The 20559-nt window shown below is 54.0% G+C and overlaps 9 protein-coding genes across 9 annotated transcripts; 3 read left to right on the top strand and 6 right to left on the bottom strand.

Annotated features, from left to right (window-relative positions):
- Positions 1 to 1052: 1052 nt before the first annotated feature.
- P170DRAFT_476170 (uncharacterized protein) lies at positions 1053 to 1574 on the top strand (the record flags this gene model as incomplete). The annotated part of the gene is made up of 2 exons (XM_024853325.1): positions 1053 to 1230; positions 1285 to 1574. 2 exons carry the CDS (start codon positions 1053 to 1055, stop codon positions 1572 to 1574), a joined length of 468 nt encoding a protein of 155 aa, XP_024702787.1.
- A 363-nt stretch (positions 1575 to 1937) lies between these two features.
- Positions 1938 to 3471, top strand: P170DRAFT_437329 (aspartate aminotransferase family protein). The gene has a single exon (XM_024849343.1). It carries the CDS (start codon positions 2063 to 2065, stop codon positions 3383 to 3385), a length of 1323 nt encoding a protein of 440 aa, XP_024702786.1. The 5' UTR covers positions 1938 to 2062; the 3' UTR covers positions 3386 to 3471.
- Positions 3472 to 3485: 14 nt separating this feature from the next.
- P170DRAFT_360535 (vitamin H transporter) lies at positions 3486 to 5315 on the bottom strand (the record flags this gene model as incomplete). The annotated part of the gene is made up of 9 exons (XM_024844419.1): positions 3486 to 3621; positions 3680 to 3746; positions 3804 to 3808; positions 3868 to 4179; positions 4239 to 4336; positions 4409 to 4533; positions 4587 to 4896; positions 4958 to 5156; positions 5209 to 5315. 9 exons carry the CDS (start codon positions 5313 to 5315, stop codon positions 3486 to 3488), a joined length of 1359 nt encoding a protein of 452 aa, XP_024702785.1.
- Positions 5316 to 5572: 257 nt separating this feature from the next.
- Positions 5573 to 7215, bottom strand: P170DRAFT_510315 (FAD/NAD(P)-binding domain-containing protein; the record flags this gene model as incomplete). The annotated part of the gene is made up of 4 exons (XM_024854768.1): positions 7058 to 7215; positions 6419 to 6998; positions 6003 to 6371; positions 5573 to 5950 (listed from the first exon to the last, which is right to left on the bottom strand). Exons 1-4 carry the CDS (start codon positions 7198 to 7200, stop codon positions 5573 to 5575), a joined length of 1470 nt encoding a protein of 489 aa, XP_024702784.1. The 5' UTR covers positions 7201 to 7215.
- Positions 7216 to 8192: 977 nt separating this feature from the next.
- P170DRAFT_476166 (oxidoreductase) lies at positions 8193 to 9525 on the bottom strand (the record flags this gene model as incomplete). Its single annotated transcript, XM_024853324.1, has 5 exons — positions 8193 to 8410; positions 8485 to 8655; positions 8707 to 9048; positions 9099 to 9194; positions 9249 to 9525. 5 exons carry the CDS (start codon positions 9523 to 9525, stop codon positions 8193 to 8195), a joined length of 1104 nt encoding a protein of 367 aa, XP_024702783.1.
- Positions 9526 to 10770: 1245 nt separating this feature from the next.
- P170DRAFT_385163 (uncharacterized protein) lies at positions 10771 to 12487 on the bottom strand. The gene is made up of 7 exons (XM_024845710.1): positions 12203 to 12487; positions 11907 to 12138; positions 11713 to 11859; positions 11544 to 11661; positions 11426 to 11494; positions 11341 to 11367; positions 10771 to 11270 (listed from the first exon to the last, which is right to left on the bottom strand). Exons 1-7 carry the CDS (start codon positions 12383 to 12385, stop codon positions 10880 to 10882), a joined length of 1167 nt encoding a protein of 388 aa, XP_024702782.1. The 5' UTR covers positions 12386 to 12487; the 3' UTR covers positions 10771 to 10879.
- Positions 12488 to 14605: 2118 nt separating this feature from the next.
- On the top strand, positions 14606 to 15956 carry P170DRAFT_496179 (tyrosinase family protein; the record flags this gene model as incomplete). The annotated part of the gene is made up of 4 exons (XM_024854094.1): positions 14606 to 14796; positions 14871 to 15033; positions 15096 to 15629; positions 15688 to 15956. 4 exons carry the CDS (start codon positions 14606 to 14608, stop codon positions 15949 to 15951), a joined length of 1152 nt encoding a protein of 383 aa, XP_024702781.1. The 3' UTR covers positions 15952 to 15956.
- A 793-nt stretch (positions 15957 to 16749) lies between these two features.
- On the bottom strand, positions 16750 to 17739 carry P170DRAFT_437327 (uncharacterized protein). The gene is made up of 3 exons (XM_024849342.1): positions 17520 to 17739; positions 17256 to 17455; positions 16750 to 17174 (listed from the first exon to the last, which is right to left on the bottom strand). The coding sequence occupies exons 1-3, from the start codon at positions 17655 to 17657 to the stop codon at positions 17087 to 17089; spliced, it is 426 nt and encodes a 141-aa protein (XP_024702780.1). The 5' UTR covers positions 17658 to 17739; the 3' UTR covers positions 16750 to 17086.
- A 200-nt stretch (positions 17740 to 17939) lies between these two features.
- On the bottom strand, positions 17940 to 19719 carry cpdS (putative serine carboxypeptidase (CpdS); the record flags this gene model as incomplete). The annotated part of the gene is made up of 5 exons (XM_024854767.1): positions 17940 to 18037; positions 18089 to 18814; positions 18867 to 19287; positions 19352 to 19497; positions 19551 to 19719. The coding sequence occupies 5 exons, from the start codon at positions 19717 to 19719 to the stop codon at positions 17940 to 17942; spliced, it is 1560 nt and encodes a 519-aa protein (XP_024702779.1).
- Between the last annotated feature and the right edge of the window lie 840 nt (positions 19720 to 20559).

The raw sequence follows: 20559 nt of genomic DNA, 5'->3' as shown, positions 1-20559 counted from the left end.
TTTATTTCGATCTCAGAAGACGGGACCTTATTCCGGCTTTTGCATCCGACGCAGTGATGGCGGCTCCAGCGTGGAAGCTGCAAGGAGGACCGTCACGCGGCGGTCATCCAGACTGGTCTCAGTAAACGGAGACATTTGGCAGGAAGCAAATGTTTTCTTATCATCGTCTCGATCAGGACTACGACCTCTGATAGAGATCTCTTTCCTGTAACAGCAAAACGGAAACCTCTCCCGCCGAGCAGGAAATGGGGCAACGAGATGAACGTCATATTCTTCATCGGCACTTGGAACCAATACCGATACATGTGTCTCTGACAATCGAGATGGTCGTTCTGTTCCGGACTTCTATGGCGTCCCCGAGCAGCCGTTCTAGCATCTCTATATAACCCTGTCGAACCGAGCCTTTGTCCACCACTTTCACAGCGAGCATCACCTGGGAGCCCATGGCTTGGGCACAGATACAGTCACGCTGCATCGAGATCGTCTGAATCGGATACAGCGTGGGTGGAGACGATCTGATGGGAGTCCTCTTTAATTGAGCTCTACTGACACGCAGATTCTGATTCATGATAACCGTGGCGTGGTTCAACCAAACGACCGATGGGGGTATTGTTGCATTGAATTCACCGTATCAAGTATATCCATTGTTGCCTTTATTTCGATCATTGCTGTGGGCACCAAAATGACAGACAAGAACTACCAGGGTGATTCTTCCAGCAAGGTCTGATCGCTCCTTGTTGCTGGCCATTCACTTGTGAAGGCATGATGTCGTCCGCGTAACGCCAGCATCAACTGCAATTCACTGTGCCAACCAGTCGCACCCACTGATCAGAGATCCGCCAGTGCCCCCATTTTCTTCTTGCTCTCTTGTATTCCTGCCTTCCTGCCTCCTTATCACTCTCCACCTTCTCCATCATCATCTGTCTTCTACTCTCGATCCCCCATCTTCATCTGTCCACCCACTCTCAGTTCTCCATCATTCCAACCTCAAATCTGATATCTACAACCTCAAAGCTCAAGCAACTATCTATCACAAAGTCAAAGCCATCAAGATGCCTATGGTTTGGAACGCTGATGCTGACGCCAAGGTTGCTCCCCTCTCCTTTCTCACCTCGAGGTGTGATCTAACTCAAACCATCAACAAACAGCTCTTCCTTGGGGTTTTGGCGCAGTTTAAACCCCTGAGGTCCAAGCTTGACTATGAAGCACTGGCTGCCTACATGGGTCCTGGTATGCACCGTCGTTCTGATTGCAGGCATGTCGAACGCTGGCTGACTCTAATAGATTGTACCCATTGCGCCATCGAGAACCGCCTCGTTCGTCTGCGTCGCCAGGTCGATTCCATTTCGCTCTCTTCATCTACAACTCCAAAGACCACCCCCAGCGCGACCCCCCGCAAGCGCAAGGCTGCTGCCCCGCCTAAGACTCCGACTAAGAAGGGCAAGGGCAAGGAGAAGAACATAATGGCGACGGAGGAAGATAGTGAAACCGAGGTCGAGCAAAAGCCCGCCAAGGTCGAGATCCTCGAGGACGAGGTGGAGACCAAAGTCAAGTACGAGGTTGAGGAAGCCTGATTGCTCCCTGTTCAGGGCCTGACATGATTTGTCTATTTTCTTTGCGTTTGTGAGGCTGGCCGCCTGAAGATTTGGATAGATACCATGCAGCGATGCTGCCCTGCACCCAATGTGAATGGATCTACCAGCCTGCCTTGGAAATAGAACACGTATAACTCGAGCATCTTGGAATTTCAAGACCCATAGGGTGACCGGGACACGATCGGAAATCTACGTACGTTGTAATCGCTGATTGCAGGTCCGGCGGAAAAGTCCTCCTGGTCCGGCGGAAAAGATACGCGACGGCGAATCGCGACAGCAGCAGATCTTGACTCTGGTTTTTTTGTACAACATCTCTCCTCCTCCATATCGGATGATGCCCGCCGGAAAACACAGTCTCGCCGCGCACAGATGCACCACAGGAGCTGCGACCTATATAACATGCCACGATCGCAAGCTCGATCTGCAACCATCGAATCACTTCCCATCTACCATCACACCCTCGCATCATGGCTTCCGATCTCGCCCCCTTCTGGTCCAAGGCCGACCGGTATCTAATGTCGACCGGCGTTCCTTTCTCGCCCGTCGTGATCTCCAAGGCGCAAGGTACGCGACTCTTCACCACCGACAACCGACAGATCCTGGATTTCACCTCCGGCCAAATGAGCTCGCTCCTGGGCCACTCGCACCCGGAGATAGTCGAGGTGGTGCGCCAATACGTGGGCGAATTGGACCACCTTATCAGCAACATGATCACTCAACCGGTCGTCGATCTGGCCGAACGCCTGGCTCGTCTTCTGCCAGCCCCGCTGGAGAAGTCGTTTTTCCTTAATACCGGGTCCGAATCCACCGAGGCTGCGATCAAGATGGCCAAGCTGTATACTGGTAAATTTGAAATCGTCGCTTTCTCGGCCAGCTACCACGGCCTGACGCAGGGCGCCGGGTCCGCCACGTACTCCGCCGGTCGCAAGAATGGCGGTCCCACGATGCCTGGCCAGCTCGCCTTCCCGGCGCCTTACGCCTATCGCTCCATCTTCCGCAAGTCCGACGGATCGTACGACTGGGAAACGGAGGTGGAATTTGGCTGGTCGATGATCGATCGTCAGAGCGTTGGCTCGCTGGCTGCCTTGATCCTGGAACCAATTCTTTCGACCGGCGGCATTCTCGACCTGCCCCGGGGGTATCTCAAGCGCATGAGCGACGAGTGTCGGAAGCGAGGCATGCTGCTTATTATCGACGAAGCTCAGACCGGAGTAGGCCGGACTGGTCAGATGTTTGCCTTTGAGCACGACGACGTGGTTCCTGATATTCTGGCGCTATCGAAGACGCTCGGTTGCGGTTTGCCGCTGGCCTCGGTCAGCACAACGGCTGAAATTGAACGTGGATGCAACGAAGCCGGTTTCCTATGGCTGACGACACATCTAAACGACCCGCTCACGGCGGCCGTCGGAAACAAAGTGCTCGAGGTGGTGGAACGCGACAACCTGTGTCAAGCCGCAGCCGAACGGGGGGAGCAGCTACGCGCAGGACTGTTGAAGCTGCAGTCGAAGTACTGGTGTATCGGTGATGTACGTGGGCGCGGGCTTCTTCAGGGAATCGAGATCATCTCCGACGCGCAGACAAAGGCCCCCGGGTCGGATTTGGGCCAGGAAGTATCGGACCGTGCCATGGCTCGCGGTCTCTCCTGCAACATCGTGAATCTCCCGGGAATGGGAGGCGTGTTTCGATTGGCGCCACCAGTCACTGTGCGGCCAGACGAGATCGAAGAAGGATTGGAGATTCTGGATGAAGCGTTTGGATACGTGCTGAACGCTCGACAGCTAAAGAACTAATAGAGGACATATCTCTCCTGGGGAAAGCAAAATTTCGATTTCAATAGTCTCAGAATAATGATAGGAAAGAAGAATTCTATGATCAGTCTACCATTCATCCTCACGGCACGTAAATCGCCTCCTCGCCTTGCTTTCTTGCGCGACGGTTCAGGAAGAGATAAACAACTTCCTGAGTGGAGGCCAGCACAAGTCCCGATGCCACGAGGGCGATCATAATTACGAGGCCCCGAAGATAGCTGCAACATAGTGATTAGGTGCTGTTCCAACAATACAGTGAAATGGGAGGGCACTCACTCTGGCGCATCATTTGCACGAAAGATCTGCGTTCCAGCCATAAGCCCGGCAATGGCACTCATCACCCCTAGAGCTGCGTAAGTTGTCATGAAGTCCAATGGATAACAGCGATATAAACACTTACACATTCTACGGAGAATCGTGTCAGCGTCCTAAGTCATCCCGAGAAACGACAATAGTGAACTTACGCAATAGATATACTTCTTTCACCCGCATCACGACAATTGACCTGCACCCATGTGTTATGGATAGGGTGGTACCCTACGGCGAAGGCATTAACGACAGTCCAGATGCCGAATCGATTCCATTTTCCGACAGAAGGGAGAACGGCGCGTGCGACTATCAAGACAATCAAATAGCAGGAGATCGCGGTGATGACGACGAGACCACGTCTTGCGGTCTTATCACTGAGCCAGGCAAAGAAGAACACCAAAGGCAAGGTCATGAATGCACCGATGGCACTGAGAGCGTTCGCTTGAATGCGATTAAAACCGAGTGCCCTGGTTACGTCTAACGTTAGTCGTTACAGCATTGGGGATGGCGCTTAGAAGGTTAATACATCACGATTGACGGAGTATACGTTGTGAGTGGACTCCAGGTCGAGAAGACACAGGCAGTGGAGATGAAGTGTGGCCAACGTCGGTAGTTAAGCAACGTCTTGATGATGAGAGAAGACGGCAGCGTTCGTCGGCCAGTGCCTGTATTCTTGGGAATTCGTGCTGTGAGAACCTCCCTGTCGTGATCCGAGAAGGCGATGAGGCCCCGTTTGACGAGGAATGGCCGTGGTCTATCCGGACTGCGCGGGAGGAATACGACCAGGAGAATTGCGGATCCGATCGTCATCAAGCCCTCGACTACAGGATAGTTAGCGTTCTTTTTCGTCGAGTCAAGCGAGTGAGAATAATACCCAGAAAGATCCATTGCCACCCCTTCAGACCGTGTCGTCCATCCAGTCGAAGAATACCAGCCCCCAGTAATGGGGAAATGGCATTCCCTCCAAACATCCCGAAGAACAGAATGGCAACGCGCTTCGCCAGTTCCGGTCCGACATACCAGGTCGAGAGAGTGTAGACCGATCCCGGGATGTACCCAGCCTCCGTGAGACCGAGCAGAGCACGAATCACTAAAAACCCGGTTCTGTTCTTGAGGAAGACCTGGAAGATGGCGATGATTCCGAACAGGAGCACCTGCGTCGGCATCCATTTTTCGGGGCCGATCTAGAGCACGTCAATTGCCTCCTCGACGCAGCGAGACGTGTAAGAGTGTGTCAAGGCTTACCCGTTGGAGTAGGATGTTGGAGGGAATCTCCAGAACAATAATACCCAGGAACATCAATTGATTTCCCAGATTAATGGTATTCTGGTTGACGTTGATATCATCGCCAAACCCACCCGTCAAGGCACTGGCGACATTCATACGATCCAACTGAAACACTGTCATGCCCAGGAAAAGCAATGGCAAGACCGAAAAGTCGATTCTGAAAGAAGGGATATGAGCAATTCTCCAGTATGCGTCACAAGAGAACTCACTTTCGTCGAGCTTGACGCTCATCGGTAGCACTCCATGTGCTGCTTGGACTTGGGGATCTGGGGTATTTCGGATCTTCCAGATCGCCCTTTGACTTGGCTATCAACATCTTGAGAAGCTGAACAACCTACCCAACTAAGTTGTGGGATGAGGAATTCAAGTCGACATCCAGCTGGGTTGAAGTACCCATGAAAGCCCTAACCCGACAACACCCCGGGATTTGAAAAGATTGGCACAAGGATCTCACAAACCCATGGCGCGATTGCGTGATGCGCATGGCTCTAGCGTACCAGCGACCTGGGTAGACACTAATTCCTTCATTCCAGGATAATGACCACTCTTATATTCGACTATCACCGATAGAGTCTACAACTTCGCCGGTCTAGGATCTCGTGCAGTCTGGTCCAGCCTCGCTCGTGCAGTCTCATTCGCACGCTTCCACAACTTAATTCTACGCTGATGGCTGGAGGCAAATGTTTCCACCCATTTACGGTCGAATACTGGCAGTCGTCGTCCAGGTTCGGTGGCGACCGGAGTTCCTGCCATCGTCCGGAGCGTTTCAAAATAATCCTCAAAGTCCGGGCTGATGAGAGTGAATGCCACACCATCTCCTCGTTTCTGCACACGATCCAGCTCCCACTTATGCTGCTGTTCAAGTGGCGGTAGTGTAGCCTGACCGGCCAATACTCGCGCCGCCAGCACGGACTGCCATTCGAAGACTTTGAACGTGAAGCCAGCGGCGACCTACAATCTCCGTCAGTGTGGAAATCGACAACCATGATGAACCTATACATACCGCTCCGATGAAAGCCAATGTCGGATCCTGCAGATGAAAGATGTGGAGGTACAGATCAGGAACGCGGTTATTTCGCACGGGGATTTGCGGTAGGAAAGGTAAGGTCCAGGAGTATCCTGTCCCCAAAATGAGGTGGTCGACGTCGGAGAGGGAGGTTCCGTCTTCGAAGAAAACGGTCCGTTGCCCATCATCACTGTCGATTCGCTTGATGGGTGTGTGACGTTGAATTTTCGGATGTTTAAATGCTTCATCTCCAAAGTAGCCGTTGTATTTGCCGCGCACAACGGCGTGGACTGGTGTTTGCGCAATATCGACCAGGCTAAACGCTGTATCAGCTGCAGACACCGAAGCTCCGACCGTCACGACACGCTAGAAACGTCAGATTTTAATTGAAGCTGGAGATGGGAGCATCCGACCTTGTTCTGGTATTTCTCAGGGTGCCGAAATGCCTTCGTATGTTCCACGCTGCCAGGATATCGCGTTGCAAACTCCTTCAACCCTGGCGTATTCGGGACATACGGCACACTGTAGTGACCTGATGCCACGACCAGGGCGTCGAATTCCTCTTGCCACCAGTAATCCTCATTTGCGTCTCGAGCGCCTCTTCTCAGTGTCAAGGTCCATTTTCCATCTGTCTTCTCGGCGCGTTCGACGGTTGTATTGTATTCCACCCAGTGCTGATATCCGTTGCGATCCAATAGCCCTTCAATGTATTTCTGAATGACCGTATGATGCCGGAAAGGCGTGTCGGGGCCATGCACCTTGACCGATGCCTCGCTGCGAACGACGGGAATGGGCTCCTGTGAGAACGACATAATCGATGCGTCAATGTTTGCTTCGAGAGCCGGGTAGACCGGGGTATCTGTGAATCTGGGCAGACTCGATCGAGGAACCGATCGGGGCAGCGCGTCAGGAATATCCAGAGGCTTGTCTGCTGTGCGATACGCCAGGGCATCCAAGTCGGTCAACGGCGGGGGCTGTTCGTCATCGTAGAGCCTGGATTCACTCTCCGTTAGGATGAGAGTTAGGGGCAACTGAAGACGTCAGGATCTTACCAACAACCGCCAGCTTTCTCCCTGCGCTCAAACACGCGAATAACATCGAAGGCCTTCTCCTGGGCAAAAGCATCAACAGCAATGGCGCCCGCAGGACCGGCGCCGACAATTGCGACTTTCTTGACTTCACCTGCGCGAACCATCACGATAGCGGAGAAATTTGCTGATCAACGGGCTTCTCGCTCGTAGTGTCATCATTGTTGCGTTCTTATAGTTCGGGCTGCTATATTTGCGACGTGCAGCCAATGCTTGGGCGCTCCACTCTAAGGATTCATCGAGCCGTCGCGGTGGGAATTCACTGGCTTCGCGATGGCGCGATGCGAACAAGACATTGCGTCGTCGAGAAGCCCGATGCAAGCAAATCCCGGGGTCAGGAACAGCGACCCACCGGGTTTTGCTTCTCGTCCGACTCAGAGATAAGAGGAATGTGTGCATGGCCCTCTAGCGTCAAGGTGAACTTATACTGGTGTCCTGAGATGCAAGGACAATCATACCTGCGCCCACCCACTAGCCATTGTCCATTGCAGTATTTACTCAATATCTCTCTGAATCAATGGCTTGCATGATTAGTTCTTCTCGGCGGTGCGCATCTCAAACTTCAACACGTTCCAGCCCCTTTTGAACAGTCCCATTCCCGAACGGTTTGACCGGGTGCCTTGGAACGCAACGGTCGGCCAAAGGCGGTTATCGAAGAGGGCAAATCAGTGTTAGATCCCTTGGCTACTCTCAAACAGTCCAATAAGGCTGATACCAAGACGGCGCGACAAGAAATACGAGGGCTCGGGTTGCAGCGCTGCGCTCTGATCACGGCGAGAAGGGGACACTCCTGCTATTCTGGCAGAATGAAATTGCACCCCCTTTGACGACGATTCTGCATCAACCAGGGCTTTGGTTGAGAACACAGTCTCTGCGAGGGATCATGTTGTCACGAACACTTCTCCGCGTCCTGCTGCTTCTATTAACATTCCCCATCAGTGCAAATGGCAGACGGGGCGGAGGTGATGGCGACGGGGATAGCGATAACGCTGATGGTTCCATTCCTGCTCTGAGGCTGTCTTTCCTGGTTGCATAAAGAACACGGCGCACCACATTGAAGAAGATCATATAATTCCCGGCCATCTAGTGGCATTGCGATCTAGATATCAACGCCCACCGTTCGCCCCTGCTCGGCGCTCTGTCGACAGAGTTCAATCAAACGCATCACGAACGCTGCCTCCTTGGGCTGCACCGCCAGCTCCGCCCGGCCTGCAATGGCCTCATACACATTCTGATAGAACTGATCATACCCCCCACGCTCTGCTTCCCATTGGACAGTCCTCACACCTGACTCCGGCTGGAGTACTTGAAGAGTCCCTGGTCAATGTTAGCACTTTGCACAAGAGGCCGTGCAGCTCATCCGGAACGTCCGGTCGACTCCGAGTTCTTACCGTTGTTCTGGGGCTTCTCCACGCCGTAGTCCTCGTTTCCCGGATGAATCCCCGTCTGTAGCTGTTCCACCTGGCCGTCAAGGCCGTATTTGATCCATCGCCCCTTTGTTCCGCGAATCTCGAATCGCTTATGCCGATCGCTGACCGAGTGTTGGGTAGCTTGCAGTTCGACTAATGCCAGGTGAGCCCACGCGAGCGATGATATAACACGGAGGTTCTTACCAGTTACTCCTGCCTGAAACTGTAGAATGATCATGAATGCATCGTCCATAAAGCCTTCCTCCTTGACTCCCTTTCCACCGGCCTCGTCCAGTAACACCGCCGTTACGCTCTGTGGCGCCCCAAAGAGGACGACCGCTTGATCAAGCAAATGACTTCCCAGATCAAACAGCAGGCCGGCACCAGCAACTCCCGCCGTCAGTCTCCATCCCTTGGCCCCCATCCCGATTTCAGAGTTGGGCGAGCAGTCAAAATTGGACTGGAAACGAACGATACGACCGAGCGGCTGGTGAGGGCTGCCCAACAGGCTGCGCAGCGTCAGGAAATCGGAGTCCCATCGTCGATCTGTTCCTGCATTAGTCCGAATATCAGACGAGAGGGCCGGCATGGATTACTGTGGTAGACGGCGAGCTGCCGGCTTTTCTTCGCTGCGAGATCTGCCAGAGCAACGGCTTCTGCGTAGGTCACCGTGAATGGCTTCTCCACGATCACTGCTTTCGGTCAATCCCACTCCGTTGCCATCGTTGGCGCGATAGGAAGCGAACCGTGTTTTCCTTTCTCCAAGGCATCCCGACTCAACGGGAAATGCGTGTCGTTGGTGGAAGTTACCACCAGCGCATCGACCTGCTCATCCTCGATCGCCTCATAAGCATCCCGGTACACTCGGATGCCAGGGAAGTCCGTCCCCGGGTTATCGTTACTTCGAGGCGTCCGTTGCACGACGGCATGCAGACGGAACCCCGGATGGTGCTGGATGAAGGGCAGATGGAAGATTTTGGCCGAGAAGCCGTATCCCACCACGGCAACATTTAGAAGAGACATTCTGTGCGGACCTTTTGGGTTTTTGATCCTTCCGTGAGCTCACAGGGAGCTCCGGCGTGGGGATATACATACAGGCACTCGGAATCCGGTTCCCGCTCCATCGGCTATACAGAACGATTGCATGGTGATCCGCTGTGACTCAATCCGCGAAGAGCAGCTTTACAGAGAGTAATTCGGATGGGCGAGAGGATTCTTCTTGTCTCAGCCGGAATTCTTTTTCCCCGAAGCTATCATGATAGGGGCACCCATGCTGACGAGTCTGTTCACTTGTGGGACACAATCATCAGCGACCACAGAAATGAGGTTGGTCATCAGCATCCTCTGGCACGCTTTCATCACGACTAGAATAGATGGAATAATACCTGCATCGCAGAACTCTTGAAGATCCACGACCTCCGGAAAAGCCGACAGCTGCATCCTGTCATTTCGTGCCAGGCACCAAGGCCCTGCAATGGGGCCAAACGAAAATAGATTAATTTGAACCAGAAAGGACAAGAATCCAATAAAAGAAAAATAAGAATAAGAGTAATGTCCCCGGCGCACTCCATTCACTCCAATCTCCAATAACAGCCAGACCTTGACTCGCTTCGCACTGTTCGGGTCCGAGGGACGGAGGAGACCCGTTTCGCTTCGTGCTGGAGATCCAGCAGGATTCTCCATTGGAATTATCCTACGGAGTATTATCGAGACTCCTGGACTCCATATGGCGGGGCGGATCAAATCTTGTACGCTTCCATATTAAGCACTATGTCTCATGCGGCGATGGTGGATGTCCATGTGGATACAAGACCAACGCTGACAGGAGCCACGGTTCTCGCCACATCTTGGCTCGCCTTCTGGACCTCGGCGTCTTTCGCTTGCGTTTGTTTGTTATGATTCTATGCATGATTCACCGAGCGCAATTTGACACCGCCACTGGAGCTGAGGCAGTGGCGAATGCGCGCTCATTCTCTCGGTCGCTGACCGGGTGTCGTCATGAGCGTATGTCGACTCAATCGTATTGTCATTCCACCTCTCGGGCAATGGACTGGTCAAGCATGATCCCGATTGAAGATGTCAGATGCCCTGAAGAAACAAGTATTGGAATTTGGTGGAGTGAGTTGAGGGCATAGATCGTTTGCCTTCTAGTATTATCAGGTCCTACCGCCAACATAGGCCACCTTTTTGATTCGGTATATGGAGCGCCTCATCAATTAGTACTATGTACGGTGATATGTATATTTAATACGGCCGTTTTCGATATAAACAAGATTTTTTGAAACCAATTCAGTGACAACATGAACTCCGTCGCCTTCAGCCCATCTATCCCAGTCCAATTATCATACAGTCCGTAACCCAGGAAACCCAGAGATGTTTATATGCGGTCGTCGACCGTCCACTTGGGTCCCATTCGCCCGTTCATGTCGGCTGCCTCCTCGCTCTGCACCGTCACCTCCGTCGTCTGCATGATATGCGGCGGAAACGACGGCGCGCTGGGCTTTGCGGTGAGGTTCTCCTCGCTCGACCCGGACGTTCGGTCGGCCACGGATCCGATGTGGACGGCGTATTTCTGGTCTTCTCGGTCGGGGTGACTGCGTGACATCGAATGCATCGCGTATCCGGACTGGTTGTGGTATCCGTAGCCGTGGCCGGTGCGTTTGGTGCGGCGGCCGCTGGTCAGACTGATGGTGCTGCCAATGAAGGATTTCACGAGGGGTTTGATCGTTGGGAAGGAGGCGGCGATGATTCCTACGGCGAGTTCGACGCTAATGGGTGATGTTAGTGAGATTTACTGGAAAGGAAAAGCAGGATCGTATCGGAAGGAATGGGACATACAAGTTCCAAATTAGGTATTGACTCTCACTACGTTGGATTAGTCTGAGTAGCATCCTCAGCGCAAAATATCGAACAGACGACTTACCGGTAAGACTCCGTGTCTCCAAATACTCGACTCTGAAGGACTGTCTTGACGATTCCCGCGGCACAGGCACTGGGTCGCTATGAGCAACGAAGCAGAAGAAGCATCGAGAGTCACTTACAAGTATCCCAAGCTCAAAATACCCATCACCGACAGCTTAGTCCGCTTGTTCACTTGAATCTGGGCGAACATAAACACCGGGAGGGTGGCGAAGATAAAATCGGTAATGATGTTAATGGCTGAACAGTCAAGTCAGTCTGTGATGGAGGACTGGAAGTGATCGAGCATACCGCTGTTGAATTGGCCGATGCGTAGGTACGCGTCGACTGAATAGCACTTCCCTGTCTTTTTCAACTCGACATCCCATGCTGCCTCAACCGGCCAGCACTGAAAGACCAATGCGAGAATGCATGCAATGGTGAACAAGGCCAGGAAGACTGCCTGGTCAGACGGAACAAGAACATGATCAAGGCAGTTGACTTACCCAAGGTGCCAACGATGAACCACTTCAGGATCCTGTTCTGCGAGGTGAAGCGTAACAAGAAGAACCCGATCGAGATTTTCACCAGACTGATGCCCAGCACGATTACGATGGCATGGTAGAACATAAATTCGTCCAGCTTTGCCGAATCTGCCGGACTGATGTCCTTGGACCAGCTGCCAACGCCATGATGCGATTCACCGACGAAGCAGCCCAGGAGACCAACTGCGCAGGCCTATGCCGTGGGGTTAGGGATGATCCACCGGAGTCCGATCGAGGACAGGGTTATATAGACTCACTAGAGATGCAATCATAAACCCATCCTCCAGATGGAACTTTCGCAGAATGAACAGCCGCACGTAGCAACGCAGGAAGACCAACAAGGCCGACAGACCGGTCAACGCACCAACGATGGAGAGGATATGGGGGGCTCGACTGCCCTCAGAGGGCGTCTCTCGTGGCGCAAGGGCGATCGTCGCCATCCTGCAAGAAATCAATCGTTCACGGGTGGATGCTGCATGGGGGGTCCGGGACTTTTGTGATATATCATGCCACGCTCCTGACAAAAGAAAACAGAAGGCTCCATGAAGGAACAACACAAGAAACCAACTACACAACTACCGAGTATCGTGTTTAGCATGAACTCAATACGAGCAGGGGGGCCCAGGGGGGGGGGGGGGGGGGGCATGCAATTCCGGAACATTATTGCTGTGACTGTCGACTGCAGCGCGTTCCCCACGGAGCTTTCGCAGGCATCCTACTCCGATCGAGTGCCATCATTGCATTTACTCGAAATGATTTGAATTGCTCGCGGGCGCATCCATGGTGCCGTCTCGGCGGGCAAGGATTGGATCTGGCCCGCAGGATTCTTAGCAGCCAAGTTGGGAAGGTTAATGGGAAGTGATCCAGAAAGGTCCGCCACGAGGACTAACACGGCCGAAGTGCCGGTTCGAGGACATGAGAGGCCACTCCGTGCAGGGGGTTGCGTGCTATCAAAGCCTGAAACCCGGACTAGCAGGGGTCAGCATCGTCGGTCTGTTGCCTCTCGTCGTTGTGCCGGCAGGTCAGCACTTACTCCGGAGTACGGACTTCTCGGTAGCACGAGGAAATGAACCAGGCTGGTCTTTTTAATCTAGGCTTGCAGCCATGGCCGAGCCAAGAGCGGGACCGATATTGATATTGCATATGATTGATTAATGTCGGCCGGCCATTATGAAGGCCACCCAACCGGGTCCTGGACAGACCACCGACTGAACCCGACCTGCTCTGGCATGATTCGGACGGTCCTCGCGCAAGATCCACGACAATCACGGCGGATGATCGGACATGGCCGTACGAACAACGTTTGCTGGAAAGTTGCGGCCCAGGGTGGACTCACGATGGAAAGACCGGTGGATGGCGCACAATGCCGCGGCCAATAACAGCCCCTGCGACGCCGACGGTCGCAGCGGACAGCCACTGGCGACGGGGAAGGCGTGTTAGAGTGGGAAATAAACATTTAGCCCCGGGCCTGTCCAGCCCTAGTGGCGAGAGTGGAGCACGTTATTCATAGGACTGTTGGCTCTCGAGGAATCGGATCCGCAGAAGATCCCAGGGTCCGGCGGTAGCGTCGGCCAGGCGGAGTCCGTCCGAGATTGCGCGAGTCTCAAAGGCTGGAATGGACTGGCAGTGGAGGCGATGGCGTCGAAGCTACAGGCGGGTGTTTCGGAGGAATGCTGGCAATGTAACCCTCGAGGCTGGGCATCTTTTCCCCAATCGTGCACGCGTGTGGCTCTGCGGGTTGAGTTTTATATGGTGATTAATATCGGACAGTATTTACCATTTCTATCGCTGGTTGAGTTGGCTGTTATGGCGTTCCTTCATGCTGATTAGGCCGTCTGGGAGCGTCGACTCCACCGGACGAGTCATGGCTGCGTGGTTTTTCCTCCTTCGTGAATATCCTCGACCGATTCCTCGTCCGTGACCAACATGGCCCCAATTCCCGCGCTGATCGTCTTGGGAAGAGTGATCGTCTCCTTCCTTTGGGGGGGGGCATAACCTGATATAAGGGGGGCTTTCCACCCTCCACCGGTTCATCTGCTTCAGATCAGGATCGCACCCGATCAGACGGAGCATGATCTGTCTTTGCCATTTGGACGCATGGGCACGGATGGAGAGGAATCAGGCGATGGTTGCATCCCTCGAGGCCTCTACGTGCTCGCTTAGGCGCATTAGGCTGAATAGCACGCAGGACGCCAGGCTAATACCGTCCCACAGGATCCGAACAATCCAGATTAGGGCTACGCCTGGAAACATTGCCGGATTCCGACTGTCGCAGTGGACGCTAGCAGGCATAATCTTGAGTTAGTCTGGCCTGCACATGGTTGAACTTAACGACAGGCACCAGTGTACCTTCCAATCTCCTATTTCTCCGCCATGCAGTGGAGCCGTTTGCCTCGTGCTAGCCAGTAGCCCTAGTCCGTAGTCCAGAATCACTACGCCGTACGGAGTAGTATCCTTTCCTCCCTCTCAACGGCCAGGCCGGATCGATAGACGGGGTCGTGCTGCGCTCATAAAGCCGGACCAGAACCACTATTTCACTTCTTCCCCCTTCCTCTTTTCTTGTCTGGCGATCAGTTCCCTTTCCCGTCCCTCCCCTTCCTTGCCCTTGCCGTCTCTTTTCCTCCGCTCGCGTTTCATCCTCGTGGAGGATCCTATCCAGCATGCGTTTCAGTGTGCTCGCCGCCTCCGCGCTGGCAGTTCTCTCGCCGGTGGCTGCCTCGCCGGCCGCGAGTGTCGATGAGTGGGACTTCCTGGCTGGAAAGGCCCTGATCAACCAGGTGTCATACCATTACTCCAACCCCGAAGCCAGTCTGAGCTGCACGCCCATGACCGCCACCGTTCGCAAGGAATGGTAAGACCTTCCGGAAATTTGATGTCCCAGAGCCCGGACTTCATCAGCCGAAGCTAATGCAGCCTCTTCTGCAGGGGTTCTTTGAGCAAGCACGAGCGTCGCAAGTACATTGAAGCCGTGAAATGCCTCATCTCCAAGCCGGCCAAGTCCGATCCCGCCTTTGCTCCGGGGGCTCGCACGCGGTTTGATGACTTCGTCGCCGTGCACATCAACCAGACCATGTACATCCACATGACCGTAAGTCTCCTTGTCTCCGTTCACGTTGATCTGCATGTCCGACTCCGTGCTAATCAGACCAGGGAAACTTCCTCACCTGGCACCGCTACTTTACCTGGGCCTACGAGCAGGCACTGCGCAACGAATGTGGCTACAAGGGCTCGCAGCCCTACTGGGCCTGGAACAAGTACGCCGCCGACCCGCTGGATTCGCCCATGTTCGATGGCTCCGACACCAGCATGTCGGGTGACGGCGCCTACGTGCCTCACAACGGCCCCCAGGTGCTCCAGGGCCTGACCCTGCCGCCTGCCAACGGCGGTGGCTGCGTCATGGAGGGTCCCTTCAAGGACTTCACGGTCAACCTGGGCCCCGTTCTTCCCAGTCTCAACGTCACCAAGGGCCAGAACGGCACCGGTCTGGACTACAACCCGCGCTGCCTGCGTCGTGACATCTCCGTCTACTCGGCCAACTGGACCACGACGGAGATCATCACCGACCTGATCCTCGACCACCACGATATCTACACCTTCCAGAACCGCCTGCAGGGCGACGCCGACTCCGGCTACGTCGGAATCCACAGCGGCGGTCACTACACGATCGGCGGTGACCCCGGTGGTGTAAGTTCTCCCAATCCCCTCCCCTCCACCATGTCATCCAACGCTAATAATCCACCAGGATCTCTACACCTCCCCCGGCGACCCGGCCTTCTACCTGCACCACTCGGCCATCGACCGTGTATTCTGGACCTGGCAGAATATGGACCCCCGCAACCGCACGTACGTGGTCAAGGGGCCCTCCGTCCTGCCGGGCTTCGGTGCGGACACGGGCAACGACACGACGTTGGACACCGTCATCGACATGCCCACGCTGGCGCCGCGCCGCACCATTCGTGAGCTACTGGACACCACCGGGGGTCCTTTCTGCTACGTCTACCTGTAAATTAGAGGCGGAATGTAATGTTTGATCGGATTGTACAGTTGTATGATGATGCGGCGGACTTATAAATAGACCTTTTAATATTCAGTGCTCATATTCTGGCTGAGCCATGCTGGCCGACATAATCTGACCTTGTCCATTTCCCATGATTTTGATGACACAGTAAGAACTTACTTCATCTAGTCTAACCAAGAATGGGCCGGAAAGGGCTGCTCTACAGTGGGAGGTAAGCGTTCTATGTTCAAACCAACTTAATAAAAGGGACGCATAGAGTCTTGTCATTCACATGGAAAGTAAATCATTGAATTAAATATCTATCAAATTTCTGACATCAAGGATCTGTTCAGTTTGCGTAGAAAATCGTAGAACTGGCAGGATCTTATATCTGAATAGTCCGGTTATTTTTATCCGGTCCTTTGCAAATTGAACGTAATTGCAACAATTGGTCTTTTTCTTTTGAGATATAAAGCATCGTAGGAATGCAGATAAACTCCAATTGTCCTTTTCCGTATGAAGCGAAAAGAGAAGGTCCAATCTCGGGAATAATATAGAACACTGGACTAGACATATATCTAGTAGCCTTTCTGCAGTATGGATAGCCTTAGCCCACCAAAGGCTATATGGAACATACTAAGTAAAGCATATCGCGGAATGACCTCATGCTAGATTCTTGTATAGTGGGGATTCCTTACCCTTCTAGGTAGTAAGCTTTGAAAGAAAAGAAATTATCGAAAATTATGCTATCGTGTCACGGAAGGTTGTGTGCCTGCGCAAAGACAACACTTTTCTTGTTTTTCATAACTCTTGAATACTCCCATACATATTCAACAACCCTTCTACGATTAACAGTCAGAACGAGCTACGAAGGTGGGCCAAGCTTGCTGATAAGGCGCAAAGGGTGTCAAAGAAGATGGCTAGGGGCCGGGGTATGTTGTCAGCAAGAGTCAAGTATGCATACAGACACTCTGCCGGACCAGATCAGGAGACCCATAAACTAGAAATAGGTGGCTCCGACGAAGACAACACATTATATTTGACACAGGCTGACTTCTCATGCCGGAAGTATACGCCCTTTTATCCCTTCTCCCCAACCAGAATCCACTCTTCATTCCAGGCTCCCTCCGACGTATGAACGCCCTTACACCGGCAACTGAACGTTGCCGCCAAACCCCAACCGCCGCCAAAACTCCACGCCTGCGCGGAAGCACAACATGCCGTGGGCGCACCTGCATTGGAAACCAGTTAGCCCTTCTACATGTCTCGAATGGGAGAGTTTCATCCTAGGAGATGACAAGGCGCGCACGTACGCTGCGACAGTGAACACCCAGCCCATGAGCATAGTTAGGAGGCTGAAGAAGAGCAGTCCCACGGCAAACATTATGGGGATAACGATAATAAACAAGAAGACCGAGAGAAGGTCACAGACGGATCGAATGAGCGGATGGATGGTCTTTTGTTGTGCGATGAACGCGCCGTCGACGAGGGACCAGATGACAGGGAAGAGGTACTGCGCAGCTGCGGGTCAGTTTATCACTTGACAGTGTGCATGATGAAGAGGCAGGCCGCCCTACCGCAAGGTTCTTGGAGCTCCATCTGTGCAGGCTCAGGAACAAGAGGCCCAGGAAGCAGCAGGCCAGGGCCACGATTCGCAGCGTCCGCGCCTGCTGGCGATACTCGTCGCCGAAGTCTTGAGGGAAAAGCCACGACATGATTACGATGGAGATTGAAGTGTCAGCGGAATGGGGGAATGGATCAGAAATTTAGAGGATGGAGATGGAGATGACGATGAAGATGAATAGCGACAAGGCTGACACGACGGGGCGACGATGATGGCCCCCACGGCAGCTTTCGCTTGGCATTTGGGCGCAGTCAACGGGCATCTCTTTGTTTGGTGGTATAAGCATCCCTGTTTCATGATTTATAATTGTGGCGCCTATTAGGGGTCCATGTAGTACCAAGTTTGCTACGCATACATACACACTCTCCTCCCGCTACGCCGTGTATCCCGTCTGGTCCTGCAAGCTGTCGATGCGACCGAGCAAAAATTCCAACTGGCGATATGCCGCCCCGGGGGTATACTGCGGGATTTCTACGTCGTCGTTAGCAGCCCGAATGTTGCACCGCGACGGGTGGGACTCACCATGGCCTGCCAAATAGACAGTGCTGAAGGTCAGCCCGCGCTCTGTATGCGCCGTCCCCAGATACCCAGCCCCGGCGTCCCAGATGAAGGGCGTGGACACATCACCGTTCGGCAGCTCTGCCAAACCGGCATGATATGGCACGTAGAGCGGCTCCACCGGGGGCTTCTGGAACCCCTGAACGCCGTTCCAGGTCATGTTCTGGATGGTGACGAGGGAGCCGTTCAGGAACAGGAGATAGTCGAGCCACCCGTGGCCGATGATCGTGTTGTTCGTGCGTTCGATGACGCTGGGCAATGGTCCCAGAGCGCTGGGAGGCGACTGGTCGCCGTCGGCGAAGATGGTACTTCCGCCGCAGACGGAGTAATCGGTCGGGGGGACGTGGATGGCCCTCTGCACGTCGGAGCGGTTAAAGTAGTTATTGGGGGGTCCAGCCAGAGACGGGAACCCCATTTCGTTCCACAGGTAGGGGCAGAAGTCCGTGATGTGGTAGAAGTTGAAGCACGGGTTCACGTCGTAGGCGGCGGCCACGACGTCGTCCCAGATCGCGCAGTCCCCGCGATACGGATCCGGTGCTTCGGGGAAGTGCTTGGGCGGCGGATAGGTCAGGGCCTCGTCGAGGAACTGGTTGTAGCCACATTTCTCGGCGCGAGAGTTGATGTCGGAGACGAAGCTGTCGTTCAGGGCGAAGAGGTTGGCATAGTGGTTGAAGTGCCGCACCGCGGGCGCTGTCGAGAGTCAGCCATCAATCGAAGGACACGGGTTGCCCATGGGGCATACCGTATATCATGATGGAATCATCATTGATGGATGGGTCGTTGATCTGGATTCCCTTCACGTTGAAGTACTTCTCGTCCTCCTCATCCAGCATGGCCGACGCGATATACGGGATGTACTGTCCCGCATAGCTCTCGCCGGTCAGGTAGACCTTCCGACCGTGCAGACCAAAGGTGTCGGAGAAGTGCTTGAACCAGCTCTTGAACTGGGACGCGACGCCCTCCTCGTCCTTCACCGTCGACGGACCGGGCGAGAAGCCGGTGCCGGCGGGTTGGTCCACGTACACGACGTTGGTCAGGTTGGTCCAGGAATAGGGGTTGCGCAGGGGCTTGTAGGTGCCCGATTGCCACAGAAATGGACCGTTCTCTTGCAGCAGGCCATCCAGGGAGCTGCAACCAGGACCGCCATTGAGCCAGATGGTGATCTGTACGCGTCAATGTCGACCGCGCACGACTGCGAGGATAGGCCGGGAAAGGGACCAGACATACCTCGTCCGTGGCCTTGGGGTTCTGCGAGGGGAAGAACCAAAAGAACAGACTGGAATTGCCGGCGGGTGTGTTGGGAAGAAGGCCGGCGTAGGATTCGCCGACATCAAAGTCCACGTCGGGGATGCCAGTGCCGTTGACGAGGAATCCTGCCTCGATTGTGAGAGCGGAGCGACGCGAATGAAGGGGCAGGCCAACCTACTCTGGGTTCCATTGGTAAGGTGCTTGTACTCGCTGTGCTCCGTCGAGAGCGCCCGAGGAGCCAGGCTGGAGTGTGGACGCGCCGGTCGCAGAGCCTTGCGATGGGGATTTTGGAGGCTCCAGGCGTTGCCAGCCAGCAGCAGCGAGAGAATCGCCGTGGAAAAATACATGGTGCACAGGCAATTCCGAAGTGCTTCTCACGGTCGCATCGGATCGACCGGAGCCCAGCACCCTCCTTTTAAAGGGCATTCTGCAGGCTCTCAACGTCTTGAACGGACGACCGTCGGGGAACGGCATCGTTCACCGATCACAGGCCCGAGATTAAACGAAGAGGGGAAGCTTGTTGACTGCGACCAAGCACGCCTGCAAAGCTTGGATGGCCTCATGGCGGGTCGACGGCGATGTCGATTGGCAGGCGAGGCGGAGGAAGGGAGAGTCGGAAGGCTTATCCAGCATGAGGGCATCTGCTAGCACGTCTAGTGTGTTCATCCTGCCCGGTTTGGGGATGGACGAGGTTGCATGTGGAGCAAATGGTGTCATTGTCTTGCTTGGAGAGTGGGAGGAAGCGTGGGAATCACCAGGAGAAAGCCTGCCTTGCACCTGGGAGAATTTGTATACATTTGAAGAACTGTAGGCAGCCCTCCTTGCGTTAGTCGCTCGACTATCAAAGTGTAGGTAATCTGCAGTCATGAACCGAAAAGACCATCGTGGGTTTGGTAGGGATTCTGTTATCCAACCGGCTATATATAATGCTGGACCCCTTGTCAACCCTTACATGGAGTCCCCCATAACAGGTCCTCCTAAGTAACTCGAAAAATATGATGGGGACAAAAGAATATTATTTCTCACTAACGACTCATCCAAAGGATTCATTCAAGCGATTTATGGCACCTGACCAGCGTAGAACGTGGCTGCGGAGGATCTGTGGTTGACTGGGGGAGAATCGAAGGCATTGGGATAGCCTCAAATCAAGGATAAAGGAGAGAGCAAGCTGGTAAGTCCAAAAGAAA

Source organism: Aspergillus steynii (assembly GCF_002849105.1).
Source record: "Aspergillus steynii IBT 23096 chromosome Unknown P170scaffold_5, whole genome shotgun sequence".
Classification (NCBI taxonomy): Eukaryota; Fungi; Ascomycota; class Eurotiomycetes; order Eurotiales; family Aspergillaceae; genus Aspergillus; species Aspergillus steynii.
This window is presented reverse-complemented; position numbering and strand designations above follow the sequence as displayed.

What these genes read in the sequence shown, in the direction of transcription:
- P170DRAFT_437327 (XM_024849342.1), bottom strand. Translation starts at nt 17,657, where the DNA reads ATGTCGTGGCTTTTCCCTCAAGACTTCGGCGACGAGTATCGCCAGCAG. An exon ending in GGAGCTCCAAGAACCTTGCG is followed by an intron (nt 17,456 to 17,519) that starts GTAGGGCGGCCT and finishes GCAGCTGCGCAG; the next exon opens with TACCTCTTCCCTGTCATCTG. An exon ending in TGGGTGTTCACTGTCGCAGC is followed by an intron (nt 17,175 to 17,255) that starts GTACGTGCGCGC and finishes TTTCCAATGCAG; the next exon opens with GTGCGCCCACGGCATGTTGT.
- P170DRAFT_385163 (XM_024845710.1), bottom strand. Translation starts at nt 12,385, where the DNA reads ATGGCGACGATCGCCCTTGCGCCACGAGAGACGCCCTCTGAGGGCAGT. An exon ending in ATTTTGAGCTTGGGATACTT is followed by an intron (nt 11,495 to 11,543) that starts GTAAGTGACTCT and finishes ATAGCGACCCAG; the next exon opens with TGCCTGTGCCGCGGGAATCG. An exon ending in GGAGACACGGAGTCTTACCG is followed by an intron (nt 11,368 to 11,425) that starts GTAAGTCGTCTG and finishes AATCCAACGTAG; the next exon opens with TGAGAGTCAATACCTAATTT.
- P170DRAFT_437329 (XM_024849343.1), top strand. Translation starts at nt 2,063, where the DNA reads ATGGCTTCCGATCTCGCCCCCTTCTGGTCCAAGGCCGACCGGTATCTA.